Source organism: Schistocerca gregaria, chromosome X (assembly GCF_023897955.1).
Source record: "Schistocerca gregaria isolate iqSchGreg1 chromosome X, iqSchGreg1.2, whole genome shotgun sequence".
In the NCBI taxonomy this organism is placed as follows: domain Eukaryota; kingdom Metazoa; phylum Arthropoda; class Insecta; order Orthoptera; family Acrididae; genus Schistocerca; species Schistocerca gregaria.
The window spans coordinates 41,423,313-41,449,341 of NC_064931.1; the positions used below are offsets into that span (position 1 = coordinate 41,423,313).

The 26,029-nt window shown below is 40.8% G+C and overlaps 1 protein-coding gene across 4 annotated transcripts in view; it reads left to right on the forward strand.

The window, feature by feature from the left end:
- The window catches only part of LOC126297609 (importin-13), a 182,395-nt gene that overhangs the window by 149,085 nt on the left and 7,281 nt on the right, over positions 1-26,029 (forward strand). For 2 of the 4 annotated variants that reach the window (XM_049988611.1, XM_049988612.1), the window contains exons 15-17: positions 10,749-10,904; positions 15,823-15,997; positions 17,710-17,816. In XM_049988611.1, the coding sequence (XP_049844568.1) occupies positions 10,749-10,904; positions 15,823-15,997; positions 17,710-17,815 (437 nt within the window). In that variant the 3' untranslated portion in view covers position 17,816. Of the gene's footprint in view, positions 1-10,748; positions 10,905-15,822; positions 15,998-16,563; positions 17,817-26,029 lie in introns of those variants that run through there. The other 2 variants (XR_007552551.1, XR_007552550.1) reach the window with 2 other exon arrangements.

The window sequence follows — 26,029 nt, forward strand, 5'->3', positions numbered from 1 at the left end:
TCTATCGCAGATACCATACAGTTGGTCTCCGAAGACATTCCCTATCAATCATTGGAATCTTTGACCTTTGACTTTAAGGATATCTTTGAGGAGGGCCTGGGGTGTGTTTCACACGGTAGCCGGTAGTAGCAGTCATGTGAATTAATCGTGCTCGGATGTGTGAATTTGTATGTGTTTTCTTTGCTGAAAAAGGCTTTGACCAAAAGCTATAATGTGTAACAGTCATTTCATTTTGCTTGGCTGCAACGTTGAAGGTATTGGCTCGCCTGCATTTTCTACGAGCGAGGCAGATCCCCGTGGCTCTCTGCCCTCAGGTAAAAGCAGAGCTAGACTGGCTGACAGCCCTCAGGGTCATTTTCCCTTTTCTTCTACTGAGTGGGTTCGCCTCTCATTATTGTCAGGAAACCCTCGGGAAGATTACGTCTTTGTGGCGATTTCAAGGCCACCATTAACTCCTAATTGGTGGTGGACACCTATCCCTTGCCTTGTTCTGATGAATTGTTCTCCGACGTGGCAGGAGGCCAATATTTTTCGAAAATCGATCTTTTGGAGGCTTATCATAAGACATCACTTGATGAGGACTCCAAACGGCTGGCGGTCGTCAACACTCTGTTTGACCTTTACCGATACCAGCGATTGGCCTTCGGAATATCCAGTGCCCTGGTGATATTTCAGCGTTATCTTGGGCACGTCACATCGACAATCCCTCATTGTATTAATTACCTGGACAACATAATTGTCACAGGCCACAGCACGAAAGAACACTTGCACAACCTTTGAACCCTCTTTCTCAAATTCAGGTCCGTGGGCCTGCATTGCTACCTGCGTAAGTCGAACTTCTTCCAACCGTCCATTGAGTATCTGGGCTACACCATCTCTCGGCATGGCGTCCAGCTGCTAGGAAGTTTGGTTGAAGGTATCGTTGATCTTCCACGGCCCGCTTCGCTGAAGGAGTTACAAGCTTTTTTAGGCAAGATTGCCTATTACCACCGGTTCATTCCCAGGGCTTCCATCATAGCCCACCCTCTGTACTGCTTTTTGTGCAAGGGTGTTCCTTTTGATTGGTCGCCTACATGCGAGCGAACATTCACCTCGTTGAAGGGCCTCCTCACGTCAGCGCCTTGTTTGGCTACTTTTGACCCCACTAAGCCATTGGTCCTGGCTACAGATGCTTCGCAGTATGGGGTGGGGACGGTCCTGGCCCATCGCAACGTGGATGGCTCCGAGCAGCCACTGGTGTTTGCATCTAAAACTCTTAGACCCGCACAGGCCCATTACTCCCAGGTGGAAAAATAGGCTTTGGCCATTGTCTATGCTGTTACCAAGTTTCACCCTTTCTTGTATGGCACGAAGTTTCAGTTAATCACTGACCATAAGCCATTAATATCGTTATTTGGCCCCGCTTCTCAAATTCCGGATAGGGCGGCCCACAGACTGCGGTGCTGGGTCTTGTTCCTCTCTAAGTACCATTATGATATTCATTTTCGCCCTACTGGACAGCATGCCTACGCCGACGCTCTTTCCCATCTTCTGGTGGGCCTGGATCCTAAGTTCCATCGGGAGGAGATCATGTGTTTTCATTTGGATGTGGCGTCCCGCCAAGCAGTTGATGGCTTCCCGATCACTAGTTCTAGAGTCGCCAGGGAAATGGCAGCTGACCCCGTTCTCCGGCAAGTAGTTCGCCTCGTTCAGCAGGGGTGGTCGTCCCAACCTCCAGGCCTCGGACCCTCTTTGTAATTATATTGTTCTACGATACCGCCTGTCAGTCTTGGAAGGAGTTCTCCTTCTGGCTACCTATGATACAGCTCCTTGCGTGGTCGTTCCTCAAGTTTGCGAAGGGAGGTCCTCACATTATTACATGAGGGGCACTGGCGTGTTTCTCCTACTAAAACCTTGGCTCACAGACATGTGTACTGGCCCGCTATTGACAGCGAAATTGAGCACTTGGTGGCCGCCTGTTCCCAGTGTGCGAGCCAACAGACGTCTCCCAGGTCAGCGTTCTCTTCATGGCCGCCTGCAACCCAGGCATGGGAATGTGTTCACATAGATTTTGCGTGCCCGTTTCTTAATGGCTTTTGGCTCATTGTCATTGATGCTTATTCCCGATTCCCATATGTGGTTCGCTGCTCCTCAACCACTTCACATTATCCACACCATACACGCGTGCATACCACACTGTTGCTCGGCCTCCACTAGAAAGGCTTCTTCGCAACCGGCAACGAGCAACAAGGCCCTATGGGATTCGTGCAAAGGATTGCATTTTAGAGATGGGTGTGGCCAGTTTTAATGTTTCATGTCGAGGTTGGAGCAGGTACCCACCTTGGCTCCTCCAGAGGCCCAGACTGATTTTAGATTTGGCAAATTTTAAGAAAGACAGTACATCAGATTTTACTTTCAAATCTTTATTTTTTAACTTTTTAGATAGGCATCATGATTTTACAGTAGTATACACTGATGGATCCCAACAGGGGGATTTTCTTGGCTGCTTAGTAGTGTTCCCCGAACGTGTCATCAGGATTCGCCTTCCCCAGGAATACACTGTTTTTTCCGCAGAACTTCACGCGATCCTGAAGGCATTGGAGCAGATACGATGTACTCAGGGCAAAAACTTCCTAATTTGCTCTGACTCAATGAGCGCATTACAGTCACTGCAGAACCTGTACCCAACGGAGAAGTTGGATCAGCTGATTTACGACCAACTGTACATCCTCCAACGACAGGGCAAGCAAGTGTCCTTTTGCTGAGTGCCAGGGCATGTGGGCATATGGGGAAATCAACAAGCTGATAGAGCTGCAAAGGACGCCTGTAGATTACCGGAGGTGACACAATGTTCTATTCCTTTGCAAGGTGTTGTTTCTGTGCTGCGGCGGAAGTACACTCCTGGAAATGGAAAAAAGAACACATTGACACCGGTGTGTGTCAGACCCACCATACTTGCTCCGGACGCTGCGAGAGGGCTGTACAAGCAATGATCACACGCACGGCACAGCGGACACACCAGGAACCGCGGTGTTGGCCGTCGAATCGCGCTAGCTGCGCAGCATTTGTGCACCGCCGCCGTCAGTGTCAGCCAGTTTGCCGTGGCATACGGAGCTCCATCGCAGTCTTTAACACTGGTAGCATGCCGCGACAGCATGGATGTGAACCGTATGTGCAGTTGACGGACTTTGAGCGAGGGTGTATCGTGGGCATGCGGGAGGCCGGGTGGACGTACCGCCAAATTTCTCAACACGTGGGGCGTGAGGTCTCCACAGTACATCGATGTTGTCACCAGTGGTTGGCGGAAGGTGCACGTGCCCGTCGACCTGGGACCGGACCGCAGCGACGCACGGATGCACGCCAAGACCGTAGGATCCTACGCAGTGCCGTAGGGGACCGCACCGCCACTTCCCAGCAAATTAGGGACACTGTTGCTCCTGGGGTATCGGCGAGGACCATTCGCAACTGGCTCCATGAAGCTGGGCTACGGTCCCGCACACCGTTAGGCCGTCTTCCGCTCACGCCCCAACATCGTGCAGCCCGCCTCCAGTGGTGTCACGACAGGCGTGAATGGAGGGACGAATGGAGACGTGTCGTCTTCAGCGATGAGAGTCGCTTCTGCCTTGGTGCCAATGATGGTCGTATGCGTGTTTGGTGCCGTGCAGGTAAGCACCACAATCAGGACTGCATACGACCGAGGCACACAGGGCCAACACCCGGCATCATGGTGTGGGGAGCGATCTCCTACACTGGCCGTACACCTCTTGTGATCGTCGAGGGGACACTGAATAGTGCACGGTACATCCAAACCGTCATCGAACCCATTGTTCTACCATTCCTAGACCGGCAAGGGAACTTGCTGTTCCAACAGGACAATGCACGTCCGCATGTATCCTGTGCCACCCAACGTGCTCTAGAAGGTGTTAGTCAACTACCCTGGCCAGCAAGATCTCCGGATCTGTCCCTCATTGAGCATGTTTGGGAAGTGTCGTCTCACACGGTCTGCACGTCCAGCACGAATGCTGGTCCAACTGAGGCGCCAAGTGGAAATGGCATGGCAAGCCGTTCCACAGGACTACATCCAGCATCTCTACGATCGTCTCCATGGGAGAATAGCAGCATGCATTGCTGCGAAAGGTGGATATACACTGTACTAGTGCCGACATTGTGCATGCTCTGTTGCCTGTGTCTATGTGCCTGTGGTTCTGTCAGTGTGATCATGTGATGTATCTGACCTCAGGAATGTGTCAATAAAGTTTCCCCTTCCTGGGACAATGAATTCACGGTGTTCTTATTTCAATTTCCAGGAGTGTATATGCAATTGTGGGAGGAGGAATGGCTGGCGGTGAGGGAAAATAAGCTGCGGTTGGTGAAACCCACCATCCAGCCGTGGTGTTCCTCCTGCCGGTCACCTAGGCGTGATGAAGTGACCCTTGCACGTCTTCGCATAGGGCACTGTCCTCTTACGCATGCCTTCTTACTACGGCGAGAGGAACCCCCGCTGTGTGATGGCTGTGGCGTACGAATCACTGTACGCCACATTTTAGTTGAGTGTGATTTATATCATTCTGTCAGGGCGGAAGTTAATATTAGTGGGGATCTGCCCTCGATTTTAGCCGTGACGAGGCGAATGTCAAGAAAGTTTTAAGGTACTGTGATGTTTCTGGGCTTCAGCCTAAAATTTTAGGTTGGAATTTTTAGTGTGTTGCCGAGTGGCTTACCACTCCTTTTTATACTCTTAATAGGCCAGTTCCAAACATGTGCCATGTGTTTCATTTTAATCCTTTCTCCTACGTTCTCTTGCAGTTATCCTCTTTATGTGCTGCATTCCACTTTGCAACTGTTGACGTGCAAACTGCCTATGTAGCCTTTCACCTTTAATTTTAGTCCTATTTTTGCACTTGCTGCATTTTAGTGACACTCGTCCGTTGTTGTTTCCGTTCGGGTGCTAAAGACTACACTGTTGACTGCCCATAACACCATATCCACCACCACCACCACCACCACCACCATCAACCACTTCAGAAGTGCAATCCAGGCACTCGCAAAAGTCTTTTCTGTGGAAGGTCTGCCAGTCATCCTGGTATCGGACAATGGACCTCAGTTTATTTCGCAGACCTTCCAGGATTTTTGTAGGCGCTTCGGTATTCGGCACGTTTGCTCTCCCCCCCTTTCATCCACAATCGAATGGGGAAGCCGAGCGCATGGTGCACACATTTAAGACGCAGATGAAAAAGTATGAGCCGGTCCCCTCGCAGGCCTGGTTTCTCAGGAGGCTGGTTCACCAGTGGTCGCGCCTTCCCCATCGTCCCCACCACTGGGTCTTGACCCTCTCGAGGTGGAACGGGATCCGGAGTTCAACAGCTTGTCGCCCATTCTGTCCCGGGCTCCGGTGGTGGGACGACAGGGGCCTCTTCGTGTGAGTCACTTCCAACCATATTCGAAGGTTCCGGCTTGAGGGTTGGCAGATCCCACTGACTCCAGCATTCCAATGGACGTGGAGGTCATCGCTACTGCACAATGCTCCACCGTCCGACGCAGTGGATCACAGTGGCTTCACCCCCCAAAGGAGGAGGAGTGCAGTAGCCACCAGAAAGATTGCGGGAGGCGCACATCGGCACGGCGTGTCATGGACAGTAGTTGCCGCAAGTAAAGTCCCGTCCACCAGAGGGCACGCGAGAATTCGGCCGCGCCCTCTGCCTGCGGAACAACAACAACTCGGGCAGCACGGGCCGTGCCCAGTCAGTTTTTACGTCGGGCATGCCTAGCAGACAGTTCCCGGTCTACGCTAAGTGTAGTGCGATAGACAACGTGAATCATGTTAATACACCAGTCTTCTACACAACATGAAGAATGACCATTTATTGAAAATATAATGATTCAGAGCATAGGTCAGTACAATTATTATGAAGTATTGAGTGAGTGACAAAATTAAAAAAAATAGTTAGGGCTGCTTGCAGGGTTGCCAGCCTTTTACAGAGAAAATCAAGGATCAAGGAGGAATCTTACAAAATAAACAATTCAAATAGTGTTTTCTACAAGGAAACATATTTAAATGTGCATACATGTTTTATTTTACATTATTGCTTGTATTTATTCACAGACTTTGCTACTTTTTGCAAAGATTCATTCGATTTTATGGTTCAAATGGCTCTAAGCACTATGGGGCTTAATATCTGAGGTCATCAGTCCCCTAGACTTAGAACTATTTAACCTAACTAACCTAAGGACATCACACACAACCATGCCCGTGGCAGAATTTGAACCTGTGACCGTAGCAGCAGCACGTTTCCAGACTGAAGCTCCTAGAATCACTCGGCCACAGCAGCCAGCCATTTGATTTTACATACGGAAAGAATTCCCTACAATTAAAATTAAAAGTCACTGCTACTTTCAGTTCTTATTTTATAAGCTCAGTGGTACATTTGTTGTGCCTCTCTGTCCATTTATGCTTCATTAGGGGAAAAAAATTCTTGCTGCCTCAGTGTTTTGAACCAGGAATGCTTAATACAAACCCAACTACTTTCAGCAAATTGGGAACCTAAACATTTTTGGCTCTCAAGGTACAGAAAACAACAACCCACCTTCTGTTTGCATTGCCTTCCATAGATATGCTTTGCTTCAAAATATTTTTTAGATTAGAAAATTTCTCATACAATCTATCTTCATGTACATCATCTGTCTGCACTGACTCCATTACTCCATGAAGGTGCTTAAATACTAGCTCAGAAATTAGACAAAGGGGCATCCAAGACTCAATTGACATTGGCAACTGACCTACAAGTTTGAAGTTCTTGACCAGATATGTTTCCAATGACACATAAAATTCCATAAGATTATTTTCATTGTGTTTTCTGGTTACGGAACAAGTGAGCATATTTAAAACTTTATATGTGTCACTACCAAAATATTTGTCACTCGTTCTTTGCTCAATTTTACAGATCAAAGTCTTGAGCGCCTCAAAAATTTCTATTATAGTAACGTCAGAGCATTCTGAAAACTTAGAAAAATCTAAAACACTTACACCAATATGGGCAAAAAAGTTAAATAAATCTCCAAAGTTAACTCTCTTTCAGTCCCGTAAGAATAATTAAAAAATATCTTTAGAGCTTTGTGACAATCATCAGTACTTTTCATATAACTTTTAATGTGTTCCCAATATATAATGATTCTAGCAGGTATATGTCGGAGAATTTTGCTTCATTGTACATCTACAAATTTAAAAAAAAGATTTTAGGATTTCCCTTCGCCTTACAGAAATGGATAAGTGTCCATATAATTTTGGGACCAGATTTTAAAGATCAACATCTAGGGTATCACGAACAGTTTGCCTTGAATATTTGTTTGTTATCATCATTTAATGGTTTGAATACTCAATTATGCTTTCCAAAATTAATGTTGGCATTATCAGCACAAAAGACACTACAGTTGTTTGTATCAAGTTTGAGGGATTCCAACGAACATTTTAACAAATTGTGTATAGACACTGCTATTTCACTGCTCTCTTCTATAACATCCGGAAGTTTATTTTGAATTCCAATTTTGGGATCAAAATATCTTGAAACAGTCAGAAACATCTTCCTATTTTTATGGTTAGAAGGATCAATTACTACGGAGAAAAATTTTCTTGTCTTATTGGGATCATTTAAAATTGTAACAAAATCTGAAACGCTTTTTGGAGCCAAAACTTCTTTCACTATTGCTTCAGCTTTAGTGCACCCACAATACTTTTTTTTGTAAACTATAATCACTGAATATATCCTTCATAATTTGAACATTGCAGTCCAAGCTATTATAACTGTGATTATGTTTCACTATGTGAAACACAAATGTCAGTTCTTTGCAACAGCTCTGTGTAATCCACTTGTGGTGGAGTTACCACCAGCAGAAAAGAAGCTGGAAATCTTGGAAGACTCCTCTGTCTCCTTGTTTGTATAACCTAATGCTATTGAAGGTATTTATTACTTCATTAAATTCGTATTTACGTAATTTTAAATTGCACCAAACAAAATAATACAATGTGACTACAAAATTGACTTATAGCTTACCTGTAGTTTTTGCATGCTGAGAATAGTCAATATTGCCTCTATTGCCTCTATTGCCGTTTTCAGATACAACAGAATGCTTTGAAACAGTTAGCTTTCACAGGACGAAACCAGGAATATATTTCTTCCTAACATGAATGGTAAACACACGTTTTTAGTTCTCTTCCTTGTGGGTGATTTCACCCTATCTTATCTTCATCACTACTCTCATGAAAGCAGCTATGTGCACAACTGAAGTAACCAGTTAAATACTTGGTGCCTTTGTGGCTTTGAAATTGATTTCACTATTAGTACCAATGAGATAAATAAGGAAAAAAGCATTCAAAAAGTACGAATTGATTATCAAAATAAATGCGAAATTAGAAGTAGATATAAGTGGCAAAGTTGACGACAATGTAGGCAACAGTGCAGTCAACACCGACAAATATTACGCTGCACTGGTGGCAACAAACATCTGTAAATCGCTAGGACACAAAATCCCCCGAGAGCCACTGATCAGAAACTAAGTTACAGTTCCGCATAAGTGTACACCTAGATGAGCACTTATTTCACTTGTGGCACTACCAGTACGGGCCACACGGGCACCTCTCTCACGCATTGTGCATCCCCTCGGCTATGGCCACACGACTGTTACTTTCATGTGTGTTTGTACAGCAATTCATATTGCCAATAAGATCACTATTTGTTTTAGTCCTGCTTCGGTGCAAGCTGTGGTAATTTTTACTGTGCATAGATAGTATCAACTCTGAGCGTGTCAGGCAAAATACATTATTTGATCTACTATTGCAAAAGATAGAAAAATACAGGATAAATTCAAAATAATACAGGACACGGGATCTGACAAAAAAAAAAGTAGCTAAAATATGGGATTTCCTGGAAAATACGGTATAGTTGGCAACCCTAACTGCTTGCATAGGCTTTATTAGCCTCCTCCTTTTTCAGAGCAGGTAGTTGATACCCATACACGTATGCACGCTTCTGATGATGCTTTACAATCTTCATTAACTAGTTATATTTATGTTGCAAAATATCTTTTTGGTTGCTAGTAACTTAGATTGTATTCTTGGATTTTGGATAATTGAGAGGAGTTGAAAGATGAAGAAAGTGTGAGTTCAGCAGTCACTGTGAAAGTTTTGAGATTTCCTTAATTGGTGTTATTGTTTAATATTCAAGAAAGGTGTTTCATCATTATAGCAATTGTTAGTCAGTCATGCAATTTTCAGTTTGCTTGGCATTCTGGGTGGACCACTAGTCCGCCTTTTGTCTTACTGCAAGTGTCAGTCAGGTTGAGTGGATATGGGGAAGGTCGTACTGAATGCAAATCAGTGTTTGTAACATTTTCAGCAGGTTTTGGAGAGACACCATTTTCCAAAGAAACATTTTACAAGAAGTTAAATGAGTCCAGACACAAGATAAGCTCTATTTAAGACAAATTTTCCTGGTAACAGCCATTAGTGGCTGCAGCAGAAGAAAACTAGCTTTGAATCGGGATGATGATTGAAGAGGATTCTTGATTTGCTCATCAACAAATTGAGAGCAGTAGTAGTTTATAATATTCTGGATGAGGACATTTGGATACCATAACTTTAACCTCTTTGTAATACCTGTGTATGTTTAACTCTGCCAGTGAGCACTATAAAAATTAAAGCCTGAGTAGTATAACTATCATAACTAGTGGCAGAAGAAGGCTGTACCAACTCTTAACAAAGTGGCACTCATGCATTTGGATCTTCCCAGAGAAATTGGCTCATCAAAAGTAAAGAAAGCATGATATCGGGGGAAAGCTTTTTGAGCATATCCTTTGTGACAAGGGCCTATATCACTACCATTGTTGATGGTGAAAGCCATGACAGTAACTGCAGGTTGTTACTTGGGAATTTGCATAAGCTTAGTGTCAAATCTGGTTTTATCATGACAACACACCACATGACAAAAATTAACATTGCATGAGGAGGCTTGGGCTCCAGAAACTCCTTTGTTCCCACCCTGTAACCCAAATTTAGCTCTATGTGATTTTTTTCTTTTTCATGAGATGGAATGGAATTGCCTACAGTCAGCAATTTGTGTATACAGAAATATTGATCTCTGCACGTGATGCTTGCCCAAATGATACGTCAAGACGTCTATAGTGAAGCAAATGGCGGAAAATTGTTACATTGTCTATTATGACCTTTCCCAACTGGCCTGAAGGGATGCAAAATGCGTAGAACTTTGAAAAGGTGAAAGCCATGACCTGGTCCAACCTGTTGTAAAATTGTGGATTATTTACCTTTTATTGATTAGTATTGTTAGATTCTTGCAACTTCAGTTGTGTGTAAAATTTAAAGCTTGGTGATAATACTTTATATCCCAGTAAAACTTGATTTGGTGCAGAATATGTCAGGTGAAGTATTAGTTCAACTTCACATTGAATTCTGACATGGCTATAATTCTTCTTCAAACTAATTAGGCAAAAAAAACATTTTTGTTTATTCATGGTATAACAGCTCCCACAAATGCCAGGTGAATGCCAAATGATCTCCATAGCATGATAACGTATTAAGAAATCAAGCAGTCTTATAGGTTAGTAGGTAGCTGACAGTTTTACTATGTTTTAATTTCTTTGAGTATAACCACTTCTCCAAAGATTAAGGTTTGCAAAGAGCTTAGCAAATTGTGAGAATTCTAATAAAATAAATTGTTATGATGAACACTTTGTGTACACTATTTTTTCTGTTTTTGTAGGTATTGAAAGCTTGCAGCTACCTGAGACTCCTGTGCTGAAATCTAGTGCAACATTCCTTAAATGTTTTATTAAACAAAGTTGGGAGTATGTACACTTCTCTACCATTGTCAATGACTGTGGCGAAGCACTAGTACAGAGAATTCTTTTGTGCATAGGTAATGTCAATACATATTTATATGTTTGTGGTTTCTGTAATAATGAAAAATATTTAGTCATAGCTGCTCATGCTGTACATTTATTCTCCTGATAAATTTAATACTATTTTTCGTCCACTATTTTAGCACTAGTGAGTGGAAGTACTGTGTGTTTATTAATATTATAAAAACTGGAAATACAGTGTTTATCGGAACACTGTTCGAAGCTGGATGATATAATAATTAACATCTATAGTCACAAAATTAAAAGTTGAGTGGCATGGCCACCTATAAACAGGAGACAAAAACATTCATTTTTACTCAATGTAAATTAGGTCCTGTTCATTATTGAAAAGTAATAATTGTACTAGGGAAATAGTATAGTTTTGTTTCCAGCAGTAACATGGAATAGCAGCATGTTTTTAGCAGAATGTTCTTAGCCCTTTCCTAGGACTCAATTTAAATTATTTATGTGTAGGTGGTAGAGAAATATATTTCATTTATGATGGGTATTTGGCTTACTTTGTAAAGTTGTAAACTGGCAGACAAAAAAAGTGAAGCACTCAGAAGGGGAGGAGAAAAGAAAATGAAACTTCATGGGTTGAGAGGGTAAGTGGTGTTATTTCAGCCGTTACAAATTCGAGTTACATTTGCAAAGAACTTGGCAGTATGAGCCCACTAATAAATATGAAGTTGCACCTCCTCTGACCTGTATGCATGCACTGATTCAGTTGGGAACGGTGTCATAAAACCACTGTATCCTCACCTGAGGCAATCTAGCCCACAACTGTTGTAATCGGTCCTCGATATTTTGGGTGCTGGCACTGGCATTGCCGTACGAGTTGGTTCCACCCGTGTTCAGTTGTGGATGTAACTGAGGATAATGTTGGACACTGGAGGACTTCAGCATCACACAGACAGTTCATAGAGAGATGTGTCATGTGTGGATGGACATTGTCTTGTTGAAAAATGATACCATGATACTGATGCCTGATAAGTAACACTGGAGGACACAGAATATCCGTGACATACTGTTGTGCCATCAGAGTTCTCTCTCTCACCCCCAGCCGTGACCAGAAGTCATACCGGATATCTTCCCACACCGTGATGCCAGAAGTAACTTCACTGTGCCTCTCCAAAACAGTGGAAGAATGGGACCTCTCCCCAGGTCACTGCTGTACTCACAGACAATGGTTGTCCAGATTATTGCATGAACTCAATGCAGCACCCTTAGACACGGACATTGGTGTTGTACTATTAACAGTGGTCTATGCATGGAATAGTAGTTCCTACTTTGGCAGCTGCTGCTGCTCTCTCACCAATGATGCAGGATGACACAGAATGTTACAGGAAGCCCATTTCTTGTTTTCAGATGGCAGGTGTTGATGTGAAACACATTTGCATATACTGCGACACTGGGTTACCGTCAAATCTGAATGTCCCAAAAATCTTGATATTGCACAATTTGACCAGCTGGTCAAACAGAGAACCAGAATGAGGTCTTTCTCAAACCCTGTCATTGCTGATATTACTATCTCACTTGGGTGTTTGGCATTTCTGTGTCCTTCAGTGATCTTTCAACATCACATGCTGTTCATGCCCCTTATATACCCTACCAGGTCTGGTAACATCACTAAACATGAACAACACTAATGCATGATGGTGGATGTTTACCAGGTGCAGAGAATTGCTTCTGTTATTATTTACATGCCAACCAAGGGTGTGTACATATGAGAAGCTACTTTGGAATCTGACTATGTCTTCTAGGTGCTTGACTTTTTTGTCAGGCAATGTGTGTTCCTGTATTATCACAACAGTGGACCATATCTGCCCACCTCTACCTTGTGACTATTTCTATTTACCTAAAACAATATGCTGCTTATTATTGAAGAAGAATCATACTCAGTGCAGAATTTGGATTTTTTTCTTCAATACATCAAGTTCTGAGGAATAAATGGTTTACTTTGCAACACATGTTCACATGGAGTGAGTTTTATGCGTCCTAGTTGGGCATATTGGTTCTGGAAGATAGCCTTCATAGTGTCCACCCCTGTGTTCTTAACAGCATCTGTAAATAACTTTCAGTATGTGGTTTCATTAGGTTTTACACCCAAGTACTCCCATACATGCTATATTGCTGAAAAGTTTGGCGATCTAAAAAGTTGGAAAAATATGGAAAAATCTCTGTAACTACTATTGACGTACAGCTTCATAATTTTCTGCTGGGAACTTCTTGCTGGAAGCCCTGCTTAAAGAGAAAACATGTGCAGCAACAAGATGTCCTGCAGACATCATAGAAAATCCAGGGTAGAGGTACTCCGCAGAAGCCCTCTCAACATAAGACATTGCTAAGGCACAAATAGAAGCTAAACTATCTCATTTTCGTTCATTGCAATTTTCGTGTGTTCTTTTGGTGACACCTCTACAGACATAGTTGTGAGTGAGTATCAGTGGCCGGACACACACAATTTTGCTGGAACTGCACATCTTTTGTCAAGCACCTTACGTAGGTGCTTTTATATACTGTGCAGTGTCGTCACTTGTGCCAGGTTTATGAATAGCAAAACAGTTGTGCAGCTTGACCTTTTTATCATGTAAGTTTATGCTCTCTTAAAGTGCTCTCGTAAGGGAACCTAGAGACCAGCTACTAGTCATACCATCAGTGAACAGTTTTATCTCAGTGTCCTTAGGTGATGAGCTGTGCAGCAACATAATTCGCCAGCCTCTCACCATTTAATTATGCATACTACCCTCAAAATCAGTTATATGGGCCAAAACTCAATAATTGCTATGTAAATACATGCTACTTGTTACAATATTTTGTCATCAGGAAACAGTGCTTCGTTGCTCGACAGTTTGCATTCTGCTCAATCTTTTGGCCATATGTGACAGCACACACACATGATCTCTGGAGGTGAGTCATGCAACTCCACATGGCACTACGGTAGTTAGGCGTTGGTGAAATCTTGTTTACAGCCTGTTCATTGAAAGGATGAGTGGGTTGACTTCAGCTTAATGCCCAATCTGATCCAGGCATTTTTGACATTCATGAAGAGGTTAAAGTTTTAAAAGAAATTGTGAGTCGGTACTAGCTAAAATCTCAAGCTTCTGTGGGTTGGTCTGATAACACTGGCAGATAAAAGAAGAAGAAGAAGAAGAAGAAGAAGAAGGTTTCCTGCACATCATGAGCCAACTCTTACTAGTTTTGGGTCAAGAAAAACAAATATGATGATGAAACATTTTCTTTAGCTCTAGTTTCTGTGATACACATTAGGTGCAAGTATTTCATATTAACAGATTAAGAGAAAAAGATACATTTTAATTACATATCCTAACAACATTGAAATTGTATTGGAATTTTTGAAAATTGTAGTTGCATTTTAAGCATTCTAAATTGCTGGAAGAATACCTCGCAGATGGTTGGGTCTGAAGAAAATCATGTGGTGGCCGCATGAGATCGTTGCCTTTCTGCTTGCCTCTTCTAAAAGTGTTCCGGAGCACCCTGACATCAAGATCAACAGTAATTTGCAAGCATTGCTTCATTCCAATGGCCCTGATATCTTTGTTCCATAACAGAAATGTCCTGATGGAATCTTTCTCCATGTTCACCACTGACAGCTCCACAACTACGAGGGGAAAAGTCTAGGTGGCAGTAGAGAAAATGGATTTTAAGGGACATGCTGAAATTTCTCTCTTATGTCCTTAAAGGCTGTCCTTCGTGGTTGATACCTTAGACAGAATTTTTCTTCAAACCTAGTTAGAAATGGGGGGGGGGGGGGGGGGATGGAAGAAGAACATATTTCGGATCCAAGAGAGGCTGGGCAATGACATTTTTCTCACTAGGGTCAAGATTTCGTACTGGCCAGTTTGCTTTAATATAATGCAATTTCCTGTCCCTATTGTTTCACTTACATAAGAAGCAGCAATGTTTTGTGCACCCCAGTTGCATCCCTAAGAGTACAGCAGTGACTTTTAGATCACCACAGATTTTCCATTTGCATTCATGGTATCTTATTGAGTCCAAGAGGGCTGATACCTGCATATGTATCCAAGTGAACTGCATGAACAACAGGAATAGAAGGAAGAAGGGCTGCCATCATGAAGCAGGACAGCTTTCAAACTAAGCTTGGAGGAGACTATGAATAACCTCCATCCAGTTGGATCATGGTTCAAATTCAAAGATTTCATCAAGCCATTTATATTGTGGCAAACAACAAGATTGTTTGCTTCTCCAAAAAGGGAAGCAGTTCCACGTGACTTTTCTGTACTGTGATACTGTGACATCACTTTTGAGAAGATTCCATTGCTGTAGTCGACACCCAAGAATTTCTGCCTTCTCCTTAATTCTACTTGACTCAGTGTGTGCAGTTTATCATCTTTCCCCTCATAATCAGGGTCACAAGATGTGGAAGGCTTGTTTTGTTCTTCTTCTTGGTCCACACTGTCTTCATTTTCTACTTCAAACACATAATTTTCAGGTGAAGTGGGAACTGGTAAACTATCTGAATGCAGAATGGGTTGATTAGCAGATCGAAGATTTGGGAAATGAACTGTTGGTCTTTTCTTCATAGACAACACTTCCTTTGTAGGTGTAGGCAAGCAGTCATCTGTAAGATCCTGCCAAGCCATAGGCACAGCAAAAGCCATGGATGGTTTCTTATTTTTCAGCCGTTCTCACAGCGTAACTGAACATGCGTTGCAACATATATGTGGAGCACAAGACTTATCTTGGTTCATTTTCATTGTTGGCCAGTGCAACCAAACTACAATAAATTTAAAATGGAAAATTTCATTTTCTAACAACTTTTTACCTTTCCATCAACAGATTGTTACTGTTGTTGTTGTTGTTGTTAATGATGATGATGATGATGATGATGATGATGATGATCTTGTTGTTATTTATTATTAGTATTATTTCAAGTTTTTGTGTTATGGACAGGAGGAAACTGCCCAAGAACCATGATAGATCATCTGGCTGATCTGTTAATGATGCTCAACAGAAAACAAACGGAAATGTTTGCTCGATGGCTTACTGACAATGTGTCAGCAATTGAGTTCCCAGGGCATGGTGTGAGTCAGAATGCAAGAGCACAGTTTGTACAGATGGTTTTGAGGTATGTGGTATTAAGTTAATTTCACTGAATAATTTTTAAGTCTTTGAGATATGTACGAGTCACTAAATTTTCAGTTATTTGTGCTAGAAATTTGTTTGTGATATTGTGTCTATTAAAATCTTAAAATTTACATCCCAGCTGAATATTTTGAAATATCATCCATGTTTCATTTCTTGACTACTGATGTATATTTGTACTAACATGGTTGGAAAGTTGTGGTAGAATGTAAATAGTTTAGGTCTTGAAGAGATGACTCACTTAATTCGTACTGAAAAAGCCCGTACCAATAAACCCTTGATTCTTTAAAGAATCAAACTCCCGTGCATGAAACAGCTTACAAATATTAAATATTTTACTTTAAGCACAGAAGTGAGAAAAAGATTAGGAAAAGTTTGAACTTACACTTAAAGTTCGTTGCGAGTATCTAAGTGCTCTCATTATGAAACACTGCATGAATGTGCTCTGGGTAATGTATGCTCCATTTTAAGCAAAAGCAAGTTTTTCACACATTGTTATGTTTATGATATCATACAAGCTATGTATCGTACAATGATATAATTTTGCAGGTACATTCAGTGGTGTACAGGATACCTTCTGCAAACTGTGCTGGGAATAGAGTTGGTAGTAAAGAAGTAATAAATTCAACTGTCTTGCCTGATGTTGAAGTTGTACTGTATGAAGAGCAGAAATGTAGAAAGTGATAAAGTTTTTTCCTTTCATCATTTTGTGGGTAATGTCAGTGAGAAAAAGTTTTGTAAATGTTTGAAGTTATGTTTAATTTTTGTTGGAAGTCACTAAGTACTCTCATTGTCAAATACTGGATGAATAAAATCCTTTTATTTTCACACCATTAGTTATGCTACCTCAATACAAACACACAGTTTCCAACTGTAATATTTGTCTTATCGTGATAAATGTTTAATATGCCTCTCAATGAGTAGATTATGACAGCATTTTAAATTTGGCCAATAATTACACAAAATATTGAAAATCAGATTTATGTTGCCCCTGGAAATTATTAGATAGGCATCCTGCAACTGGTACAGGATTATATGCTAGTTGCGAGGTATTACAGATTGTTGTACTATTTTATGAATGTTGATACACTAATACAGTGTTGTTACATGCTACTGCCACAGTGTTAACAAAATGTAAACTCATATTTTTCCAGTTCAGTCATTAATCTTTTCAGAATTACAGTAGAAGCAGCTTATTTTCATGTTGCTGTGGAGAGGAGGAGGATGGGAGTGGGAGTTTTGATATAAGGAAGTATGTCCTCTAATCATGCAACACATTTCAAAAGGAAATATATTACTGTGATCAAACTATTGATTTTGTTTGCTGTACTTACCAGTATGCCTTGAAATGTGGTGTGTACATAACAAAAGCTGTATGAATAACACAGTTTCCAGCTGTCCTCCCAACCTATTCCATTTAACTGCACTATGGCACTGTAATTAATATAAATTTAACAGTAGGTATTACATTTTACGCAGTAGCAGTACAACCAACTGTGGTCATAATTTTGTGTGTTCCTTCTGAAATCAGTTGTCCTTCGGCAAAATGCAGTATTGTAGTAAGTTACAATTTAGAAAAAAATGAAAAGCACCAATCGAAGTTAGCATATTTCCAAAATATTTTAAGGATCTTATAGCATATATGTTCTGCAATAAATTTTTTAATGTGAATGTATTTTTACTGTTTCTGTACAGGGAAAGAGCCAACAAGCGGAAGCTACAAGAAATTGTGAGAGGATTCACATTGATTTGCCGTGGCCTTGCTGGTACAGAGTTTGGAGGACAGTTAATCATTTTATAATGTAAGTAACTTATTTTGCAGGGTCTTGTGACTCTGTCGTTCTCTTGGAAGTCAATAAAATTACTGTTTGTAACTCTTAATGTACACGTGTCTAGGGGTCCCTAAGGGGAGATGTGCACTGCTATTTCAATACCCGCTGAAATCGAATAAAGTCACCAAGTTATACAACAGCGATGCCTTCTCTTAACAAAATACTGTTAGAGAGATATTCCTTGAATAAAACAATGTATCAAATTCACTGATTAATGAATTTCACAGTCAGTCATGTTGTGAGTCACATTTAGTTTAAATGGCTGCTGATCAGTACACAAATGTTCAGTTGCCTGTCATGTCCCCGTTTCACATAAGACATTCAAAGTGTGAATTTCCTCAGAAATATTTTAGAGTCCAGAGCTGTCTACATAACATCGAAATCCTTAAGTGGTTGCATAACTTGAAGTTCATCAGCTGTTGGAAATGTTTTTAAAGTTCAATGACTGTTAAAAATATTTCAAAGTGTGATGAAAGTCGAAAATATTTGAAGTCGGACTCTAGTTGGAGTATTTTCAAGTCCCACAACACAGTACACTAGCAGAAGTTCCCTGAGTCCAACAACTATTGAAATATTTCATAGTCCAGCATCATGTGAAATATTTCAAAGTCCTGCAACCTGAATTTCCAAGTCCACACATGTGACCATTTCACTGCTCATCTCCCGACACTCACTAGCCTGGCACCCTAAAACCCTAGCTAGCAAAAGACTGTCTTCACAAGTGCCAAGTTGCAGTGACCTTTTTCCATTGCCATTGAAGTTGTGTAGGTGTTATAAATGTCAGGACTGTGCATCATTCCAATGTACATCTTATGACATGTGTATAAATTCTTTGTAACTAAAATTTCACCCACAGTCCTGTCTTTATAGTATTGAAATCATGCTTTGTAGCATGAAAGTTTACACAAAGACAGGTTACTTAAAAATAGTTATATTATCAAATGTTGAGCAAGTCTAAATCACCAACTTTAATGTGGTGGATGTTATTAGGAGTGGCTGCTTTGTGGAGGTTCTGGTTTGGGCAATTACGGCTTTTGATTCTTCTAACCCAGGCTGTTCCAGCTCGTCGACTCCGTGCTGAGCTGCAGAGCGCTCCCTGCTCCAGGGAGCCGTGTCGCTCGCTGTGACCATTCAAGCTGGCCAGCGCGTGGCACGGCTGGCTGAGGCAGGCGGCAAGGCAAACGTTTTGATGTGACACCTGCATCTTACAAGATCGACAACCTCATACTATTAGCTGCTGAGACGTGGTGACATGCTACAGCAGGAAATACAATGTTCAGGAAATAAATAAGAAACAACTGTTTTTAAAGATATTTCATACTAAATTTATTGGGCCTTTGTAGCTTGACATTTTCTTTTCATTACAAAATCGGAAATATCAGGCGTCAAAGTGTTCGCAGCGTTAATGCGGAGGATGGCCTTCATTGTTGCATCCTGAAGAAACGATTGTTCCTTACTTTTTACTCTTTTCATTGCTGAGAAAAGCTGCTCACAACAATATGTAGATCCAAACGTGCACATGATCTGAGTGGCATTGTTGTGAAACGTGGGAAATGTTTTTTGCTGTAATGAACGATACCATCGTTACAAATCCAACGTGTTGTAGTACCTCTCTTTCAACAAAGTTGAATTTTGCAAATCAATAATCTCCAATTGAAGTGACGATGACAAGTCATCGGGGGAAACTGAAAACGGAGTGCTGAACACTTTAAGTTCTATTTACAAACTAGTGAGGTCTGGAAATCGTGTTTCAAATGATGTGATGAGTTGCTTTAACTTTGCTTGGTAATCGCCGAAAGTAGTACCTTCAGGTAGTTTTAAAGAAGCAAGACCATTGAAGAACGTTAAATGTCCATTACTCATCTGTCTCTCAAATAAACGTATCTTTTCCATGAACATTTTGATCGGGCCGTGCATGTCAGTGCCCTGCAATGACAAATTTAAATTATTCAGATGCATAGTTATGTCAGCTAGGAACACCAGGTCTGATATCCATTTTATATCTTTCAGACAATGCATTTCTTCCCCTTTCATTTCAAGAAAAAGGGATATTTTCTCACTAATGGCAAAGAAAACATCAAAAGCTTTTCCCTTACTCAGCCAACGAACAGTACTGTGGTAAAGTATATCCCCATACTCTGCTTCCATATCTTTCAGGAATCCTTTGAATTGGCGATGATTCATATCGTGACGCCGCTAAAATTCACACACTTCACGACGACTTTCATTATGCCACCTAGCTCTACTGTTTCAGCACACAGTGCCTCATGGTGAATAAAACAATGAAGAATCAAAATGTCTTTCCCGAATTCGTCGCTGAGTTTATTTTTCAAACGAGAAGCAAAACCTTTGTGAAGCCCGATCATTTGTGGTGCACTGTCTGTCGCTACACAATGGAGCTTATCCCACGGCAAATTCATATTGTCCACTGATTCAAAATGTCACGTCTTGTTGTGGTGCAATCAAGTGGTACCACATCCAAGAATTCTTCAGTTACTTGCAGCTCCATGTCAACACCACACACAAAGACTGTAAGCTGAGCAGAGTCCGATGTGTTGGTGCTTTCGTCAAGCACTAGCGAAAATGCAACACAGCTCTCCGCCTTTTTCCTGAGCTGTGTCTCTAAATCCGCTGCCATGTCCAGGATTCGACGAGACATTGTTTGCTTTGACAGGCAAACCCCTTCAATTGCCTGCACCTCCCTTGGAAACAAACATTCTGCAACTGCTACCATGCAAGATTTTATGAGTGGTCTCACCGAAAATGGCTTGCCACTCGTCGCAATGATGTGTACGACCCTGTAGCTTGCTCGAATTGCAGATTCAGTAGTGTTTTCTCCGCTCTCATTCACCTGAAAATTATAAACGCATTACAGAACACAAACTATGTTGCATGTTTTGATCCCTCCGTATTACGAAACCGTTTTTAATCTTACGTCTCCTGGTATGTCGTTCTTACGCCTGGCTACCAGTTCTCTGCGTGCAACTCCTTCTACCTGATCGTAGTGCGCTGCGTGAAGACGTGTATAATGTCATTGTATATTGTACCTCTTCGCGGAATTAAATACTTTATGACATACAAGACACTGAGGACGACCATCCCTCTCAATGAATTGAAAAGTATCCTCCAATAGGTGTACAGGGCTCCCGCGGCTAGTCATATTTGTCATTGAACATGGATTATTGCGTCAGTTGCGGCTGCATACGGCCAGGGGACAGTGAGTTCGCTTTCTCCCTCCACGCGGGCTCCGAGCTGTCGCAGTGAGCACTCCGGCTCCCTGGAGCTCGGTTAGAAAAGCCTGTTCTAACCCATTGTCTTACCCACTATCTCCTGATTGCTTGGGCTATAGTAAGCAAGGAGGTTGGTCGTGACCTAGTGAACGGTTCTGCCAAGTGCTTGAACCAGCGCCAAATGTTGTGAAATAATAAACATCATTTGGGCACAACCAGTAATTTTCGGATGTCTGGGAAGTAAATATGACCAATTCGTCAGTGAACAAAAATTATTTATTATTTGCAAGTGGGTAATGTGTATTAACAATTTGTAAATTATTGCTTAGCTTTTAAATTTACCTTTGTCAACAGTTATGGACAATTAAAAATAATCAACTGTGTGATATTTTTCGAAACAGTGAGGTACATGTAACACAACTTGACTGTTTTTACATTCCCACATTGTTTCATTCCTTTACTCTTTTTTGTACATACTTTGCAAGCCCTTTTTGGATGATTTTTCAAGATGTGGGATCTATATGTTTGGAAAATAACCACAATGTTACGCGTGTAGCGTCAATGGTATAACTTCTGTTACAAGTTGGGATTTTCAGTGGTAGTCTTATTTAATTCTGCTTCATATAATAGATCTTCCTCCACATCATGACTGCAGTATTTTCTCGTTGTTCCTACATCATTTAACTCTTTATCTCTCTTTCCATTGAATAACCAACGTGAACCCTGTGCTCCAGATGTGTTAACGCATGTGGCAGCTGCTGTCCCCAAATGCTTTGGACCCACTTACGTGCACCTTTGATGCTGCCATCTGGTGCTGTAGACATGTATATGTGCAGCCACTTGCTGCTGCCTTTGTGCTCCTGATGTGTTAACACGGCCGGCCGCTCAGATCTCTGCTCCGGATGCATTAATGCAGGAGGCACTTAGTGGCCAGGTGGAGTCGCCCAATAGCTGCATTTCCACCCAGAGTGTTCAGCAGCTTTCCATCATTCGATCATTCGGCCTGTGTGCTTTTGCTACTGTTATCGTATTTGTGTTGCTGCTTTCATCTTCATTTTTGACAGAGAAAATTACACGCTATTGAGGTTGTACAGAGAAAGAAACCATGAAGACTGTGGCAGGCAATTATACATAGTACTTGGCATCACAGGATAAAAGAAATTGAAGCAGTGTTAGACACCTCCATACACAAAATTATTTCAATAGTGTTGCTAGAAAGACTGCTTGGCTAGCTGATATCATTACATGTTGCTGTAACGTGTTCTAAAGGATGTAATTAAACAAAAGATCTCAGTGGAGACTGAAATAATTAAAGCATTTAGTTTCTTAGTGGTTATATCTTTTGACATAACAAAAACCAGGTTTCGATTAAAGATGAGTATCCCACATAGAATATTGTAAATATTAATGTGTTCAATGGCACAATATTCTTTTTGGACTAGATATGAAATGTAGTTGAAAGAAGTACGTCTTTCCATTGAAAAAAACATTGTTCCATCTATATCTTGATAGGTAAAAGTGTTTTGAGTATTAATCAGACAGCAATGTAAACAACTCTTTGCATGCTGTCATTTGTAAAAAAAACCTCTTTTCTGTATCTTGAACTATTAATGAAATATAGCAAATAGTATGATTGGCATTCCGCACGGAAGGAACACTGGGCACAATTTGCGGAACCCTCTCGTGGATATAAGAACAAATATCTTGAGAATGGCCATGTATATTAGTCTGCTCTCAACTTTAAATACAATTTTAACGTATTACCTAGATCTGATACACTGCAATCAGCGACATAAAATGAACCATATGCATAGTCCATGCAACGTGTTTTTACCTTTGCAAAAAACTTTGATGGAGCATAATAACTAAGATAAATAACGAAAGGAAACCCCATCATTTGTCAAACAAAGATATACTATAAGATGCAAAAGAATCAATTTTTTTGCCAAATAGTTTACTTAAAACTGGATGATACATGTTTAATAGTGTTCGGTACATCCACTCAAGTACATTGCTGACAATTCGTGCAACTCTCCTATAGATATAAAAACAATATCTTGAGAACAGTGATATATATCTCTCTAATCTGAGCTTTAAATGCAATTTCGATATCTTCGCCACATTTCATTCACTGCAGTCAACAACATAAAACAAACCATACCAAAATCTATTCATTGTCTTTACCTTTATGAAAATTTTAAAATACTGTGCAATGCCTTACTTCATTGGATGCAGTATGGTAACTTAAGATGAGTAACGAAAAGCAATTCAGTTTGTTATCAGATGAAGATATATTACTGTAGGATGTGAAAGAATCAAATTTTTTCACCAAGTAGTTTTTGTAAAATTGGATGATAAGTATTTGATTAGTGGCCTACATGTCCGCTCAACCACATAACTGACAGTTCGTGAATGCAATGAACAAACATGTAGTTAAAAAGTTAATAATGTGGCTCCCAATGACTGCCAATGTATTAGTGATCACTTAGAGATTCATCCTTCCCTTGAGTTATTGCAGTTATGAATACATGTAGGCCAGCAGATGTGTGCAAAGACTCAGCACACCTCCCAGTGGCAGTTCTTATTCAGGTGAATATCAACCACATCTTGCGTGGCAATTAAAAGTCAAGTGGCTTGGTCAATATCCTTGGAATCTTAAGTTGGTCTGTCATAGCATTAATCTGCCATGTGTGTCTCCAGCAGTCGTCAGTATTAAAGTGATTTCCACTTAACATTCTAGTGGTTCCCAGAGGTAGGTGGTGGGAGCGAAGCGTACCTTTGCCGGTCCTTGGAATGTCTGGGTGAACAAGGTGGTTAGGATTTTTCTGTTGTTTGATTGTACTCCCATACAAGTGTACTTTCCTGCACAGGGGTGAAGGTGATATGTGGCTGAGTATGGGTAGCCAGAAAGTGGGTGTGGGTCTGGTGGTACCAGATGCATGGTATTGTTGAGTTGTGTACTGACAAGATTTGTGTGAGTACTGTTCATCCAATCTGGAGAGCAGTATTCCACAACAGAGTAAATCAATCCCAGAGCTGAAGTATGGAGTGTTGATGCAGTTGATCCCTATGATGTGGCACAGAGTTCGGGATGTTATTTTGCATTTTGATTTTGACAGCTGAGCTCTCTATGAAGCGTGATTACTAGGTATTTTGGGTTCTGTGAAGTCCAAATAATCTCCCTGCAAGGTGGACAGTGAACTCTTTGCTGGCCATCTTGTCATTTGGGTGAAATGTTGAGACTTGTGCCTTGGCTAGAATATGAACTGGTATATAATGTCAAAGGCTCTGTGGAGCTCTTTGGGGCTGAGGCTGTCAGATGAAGGAAAGTGAAGTGCTGGATGCCACTGATGATGTAGCAAGTGCACCATAGTGCTGTTCACTCATGGTTCTTGACCAATCAGATGTGAAAAGACCATTAAAATTGATTAAAATGGGTACCAAATGTGAGCAATTGAAACTGAGGCTGTTATAATGAATATTTTGAAATAGTTATACTGTTGAGCACATGACAATGTGTCATCCATTATATATAGAAAAGTTGCAATGCCAAAACAATGCGGTGAAGTGTAGATAGGCCTGCAGAGGATTGGTGTTTTTTGCAGTGACTGGCAGATTAGTTTCAATGTAAATCAGTGTATCATACAGTGTATAAATAGAAGGGAAGACTTATTACTGTTCAATTACACTATTGGTGATAAATCACTGTTAACTGTAACAACTGTAATATTTCCAGGAGTAACTGTCTGGAGTGATCTAAATTTCTACGACCACATAAAACTGTTAGGACAGCAAATGCCAGGCTGAGATTCATTGGAAAAATTGTGAGAAAATGTAATTTATATATGAAAGAATTGGCTTACAAATCACTTGTTCACTTTTGTTTCTTGAGTATGCTCAGCTGCCTGGGACACCTAACAAGTAAGATTACTGCAGGAGATACAGAGAATCCGAGAAACAGTGGCACATTTGGTCACATTTTTGGTTATGTTGGTGGTAAGTCGTTGCAGGGATGGTTGGCAAACTCCTGTGGTAGATGCTGTGAGAAAGGCATTGAGCATCATTAGAGAGGTTTGCTGTTAAAAAAGAAAAAAAATCAGAGCAATTAGACTTGATACTGAAGCTCCCTCATAGACAATCATTCTCACTATTCAATACTATGAGTTGTCATTTCAACTGTCACAGCTAACAAAGTTCTCCAAGAATGAAACAATTTATTTTAGTATTACTTCATATATAGTCAGTCAACAAATTATTTTCTGAATGGCTTCAAGATTACCAAGGTATCTTTCTCCCATACACTATGAAGCAAGAAATGGTACACTCTTCTATTGGCTGAGCAGTATGTATTGTTGTCAAACTACTCTACTTTAGCGTGAATGTAACTCTTATAGTACTTAAAGTTTAGAACCGTTCATTAATAATTTTTTTAGGAAATTGTTCACAGTAATTCAAGAGTTAATGTTATGTGATAATAAGGAATGGGAGAAATTTCAAGAGATAGAAAATTCAGGTATTTGTGCCTTCATGAAAAAAAGTAACTTTTTGAAATTGCTGGAGCTAGACACAAATGACATTTGTAATTGTATACTCAATTCCAACTGTATTTCAGATAATCGACAAAGTTTTTTACTTCAGCATCTGTGATTGACAGTGTACTGATAGCAATGTCTGGGCCTGTGCAATCGATGCAAGTTATAAATGAAACTGAAACAAGTCTCAGAAATATATTGATCTTCTGTGCCAGAACACACAGAGAGTTTGAGCGAGTGTTTGCAGTATGTTTTTAATAATTTAGGAGATGCTAAAGATTGGAGGAGTGATGAGAATATCTTAATATAACTGTGTATTTGAAAAATCACAATTGTATCATATTTAAAATCAAACTTAAGGAAAAAAACCTATTTTAGTACTTTATAATTACTTAGTTGGAACCACCTTTTAAATTCGTTG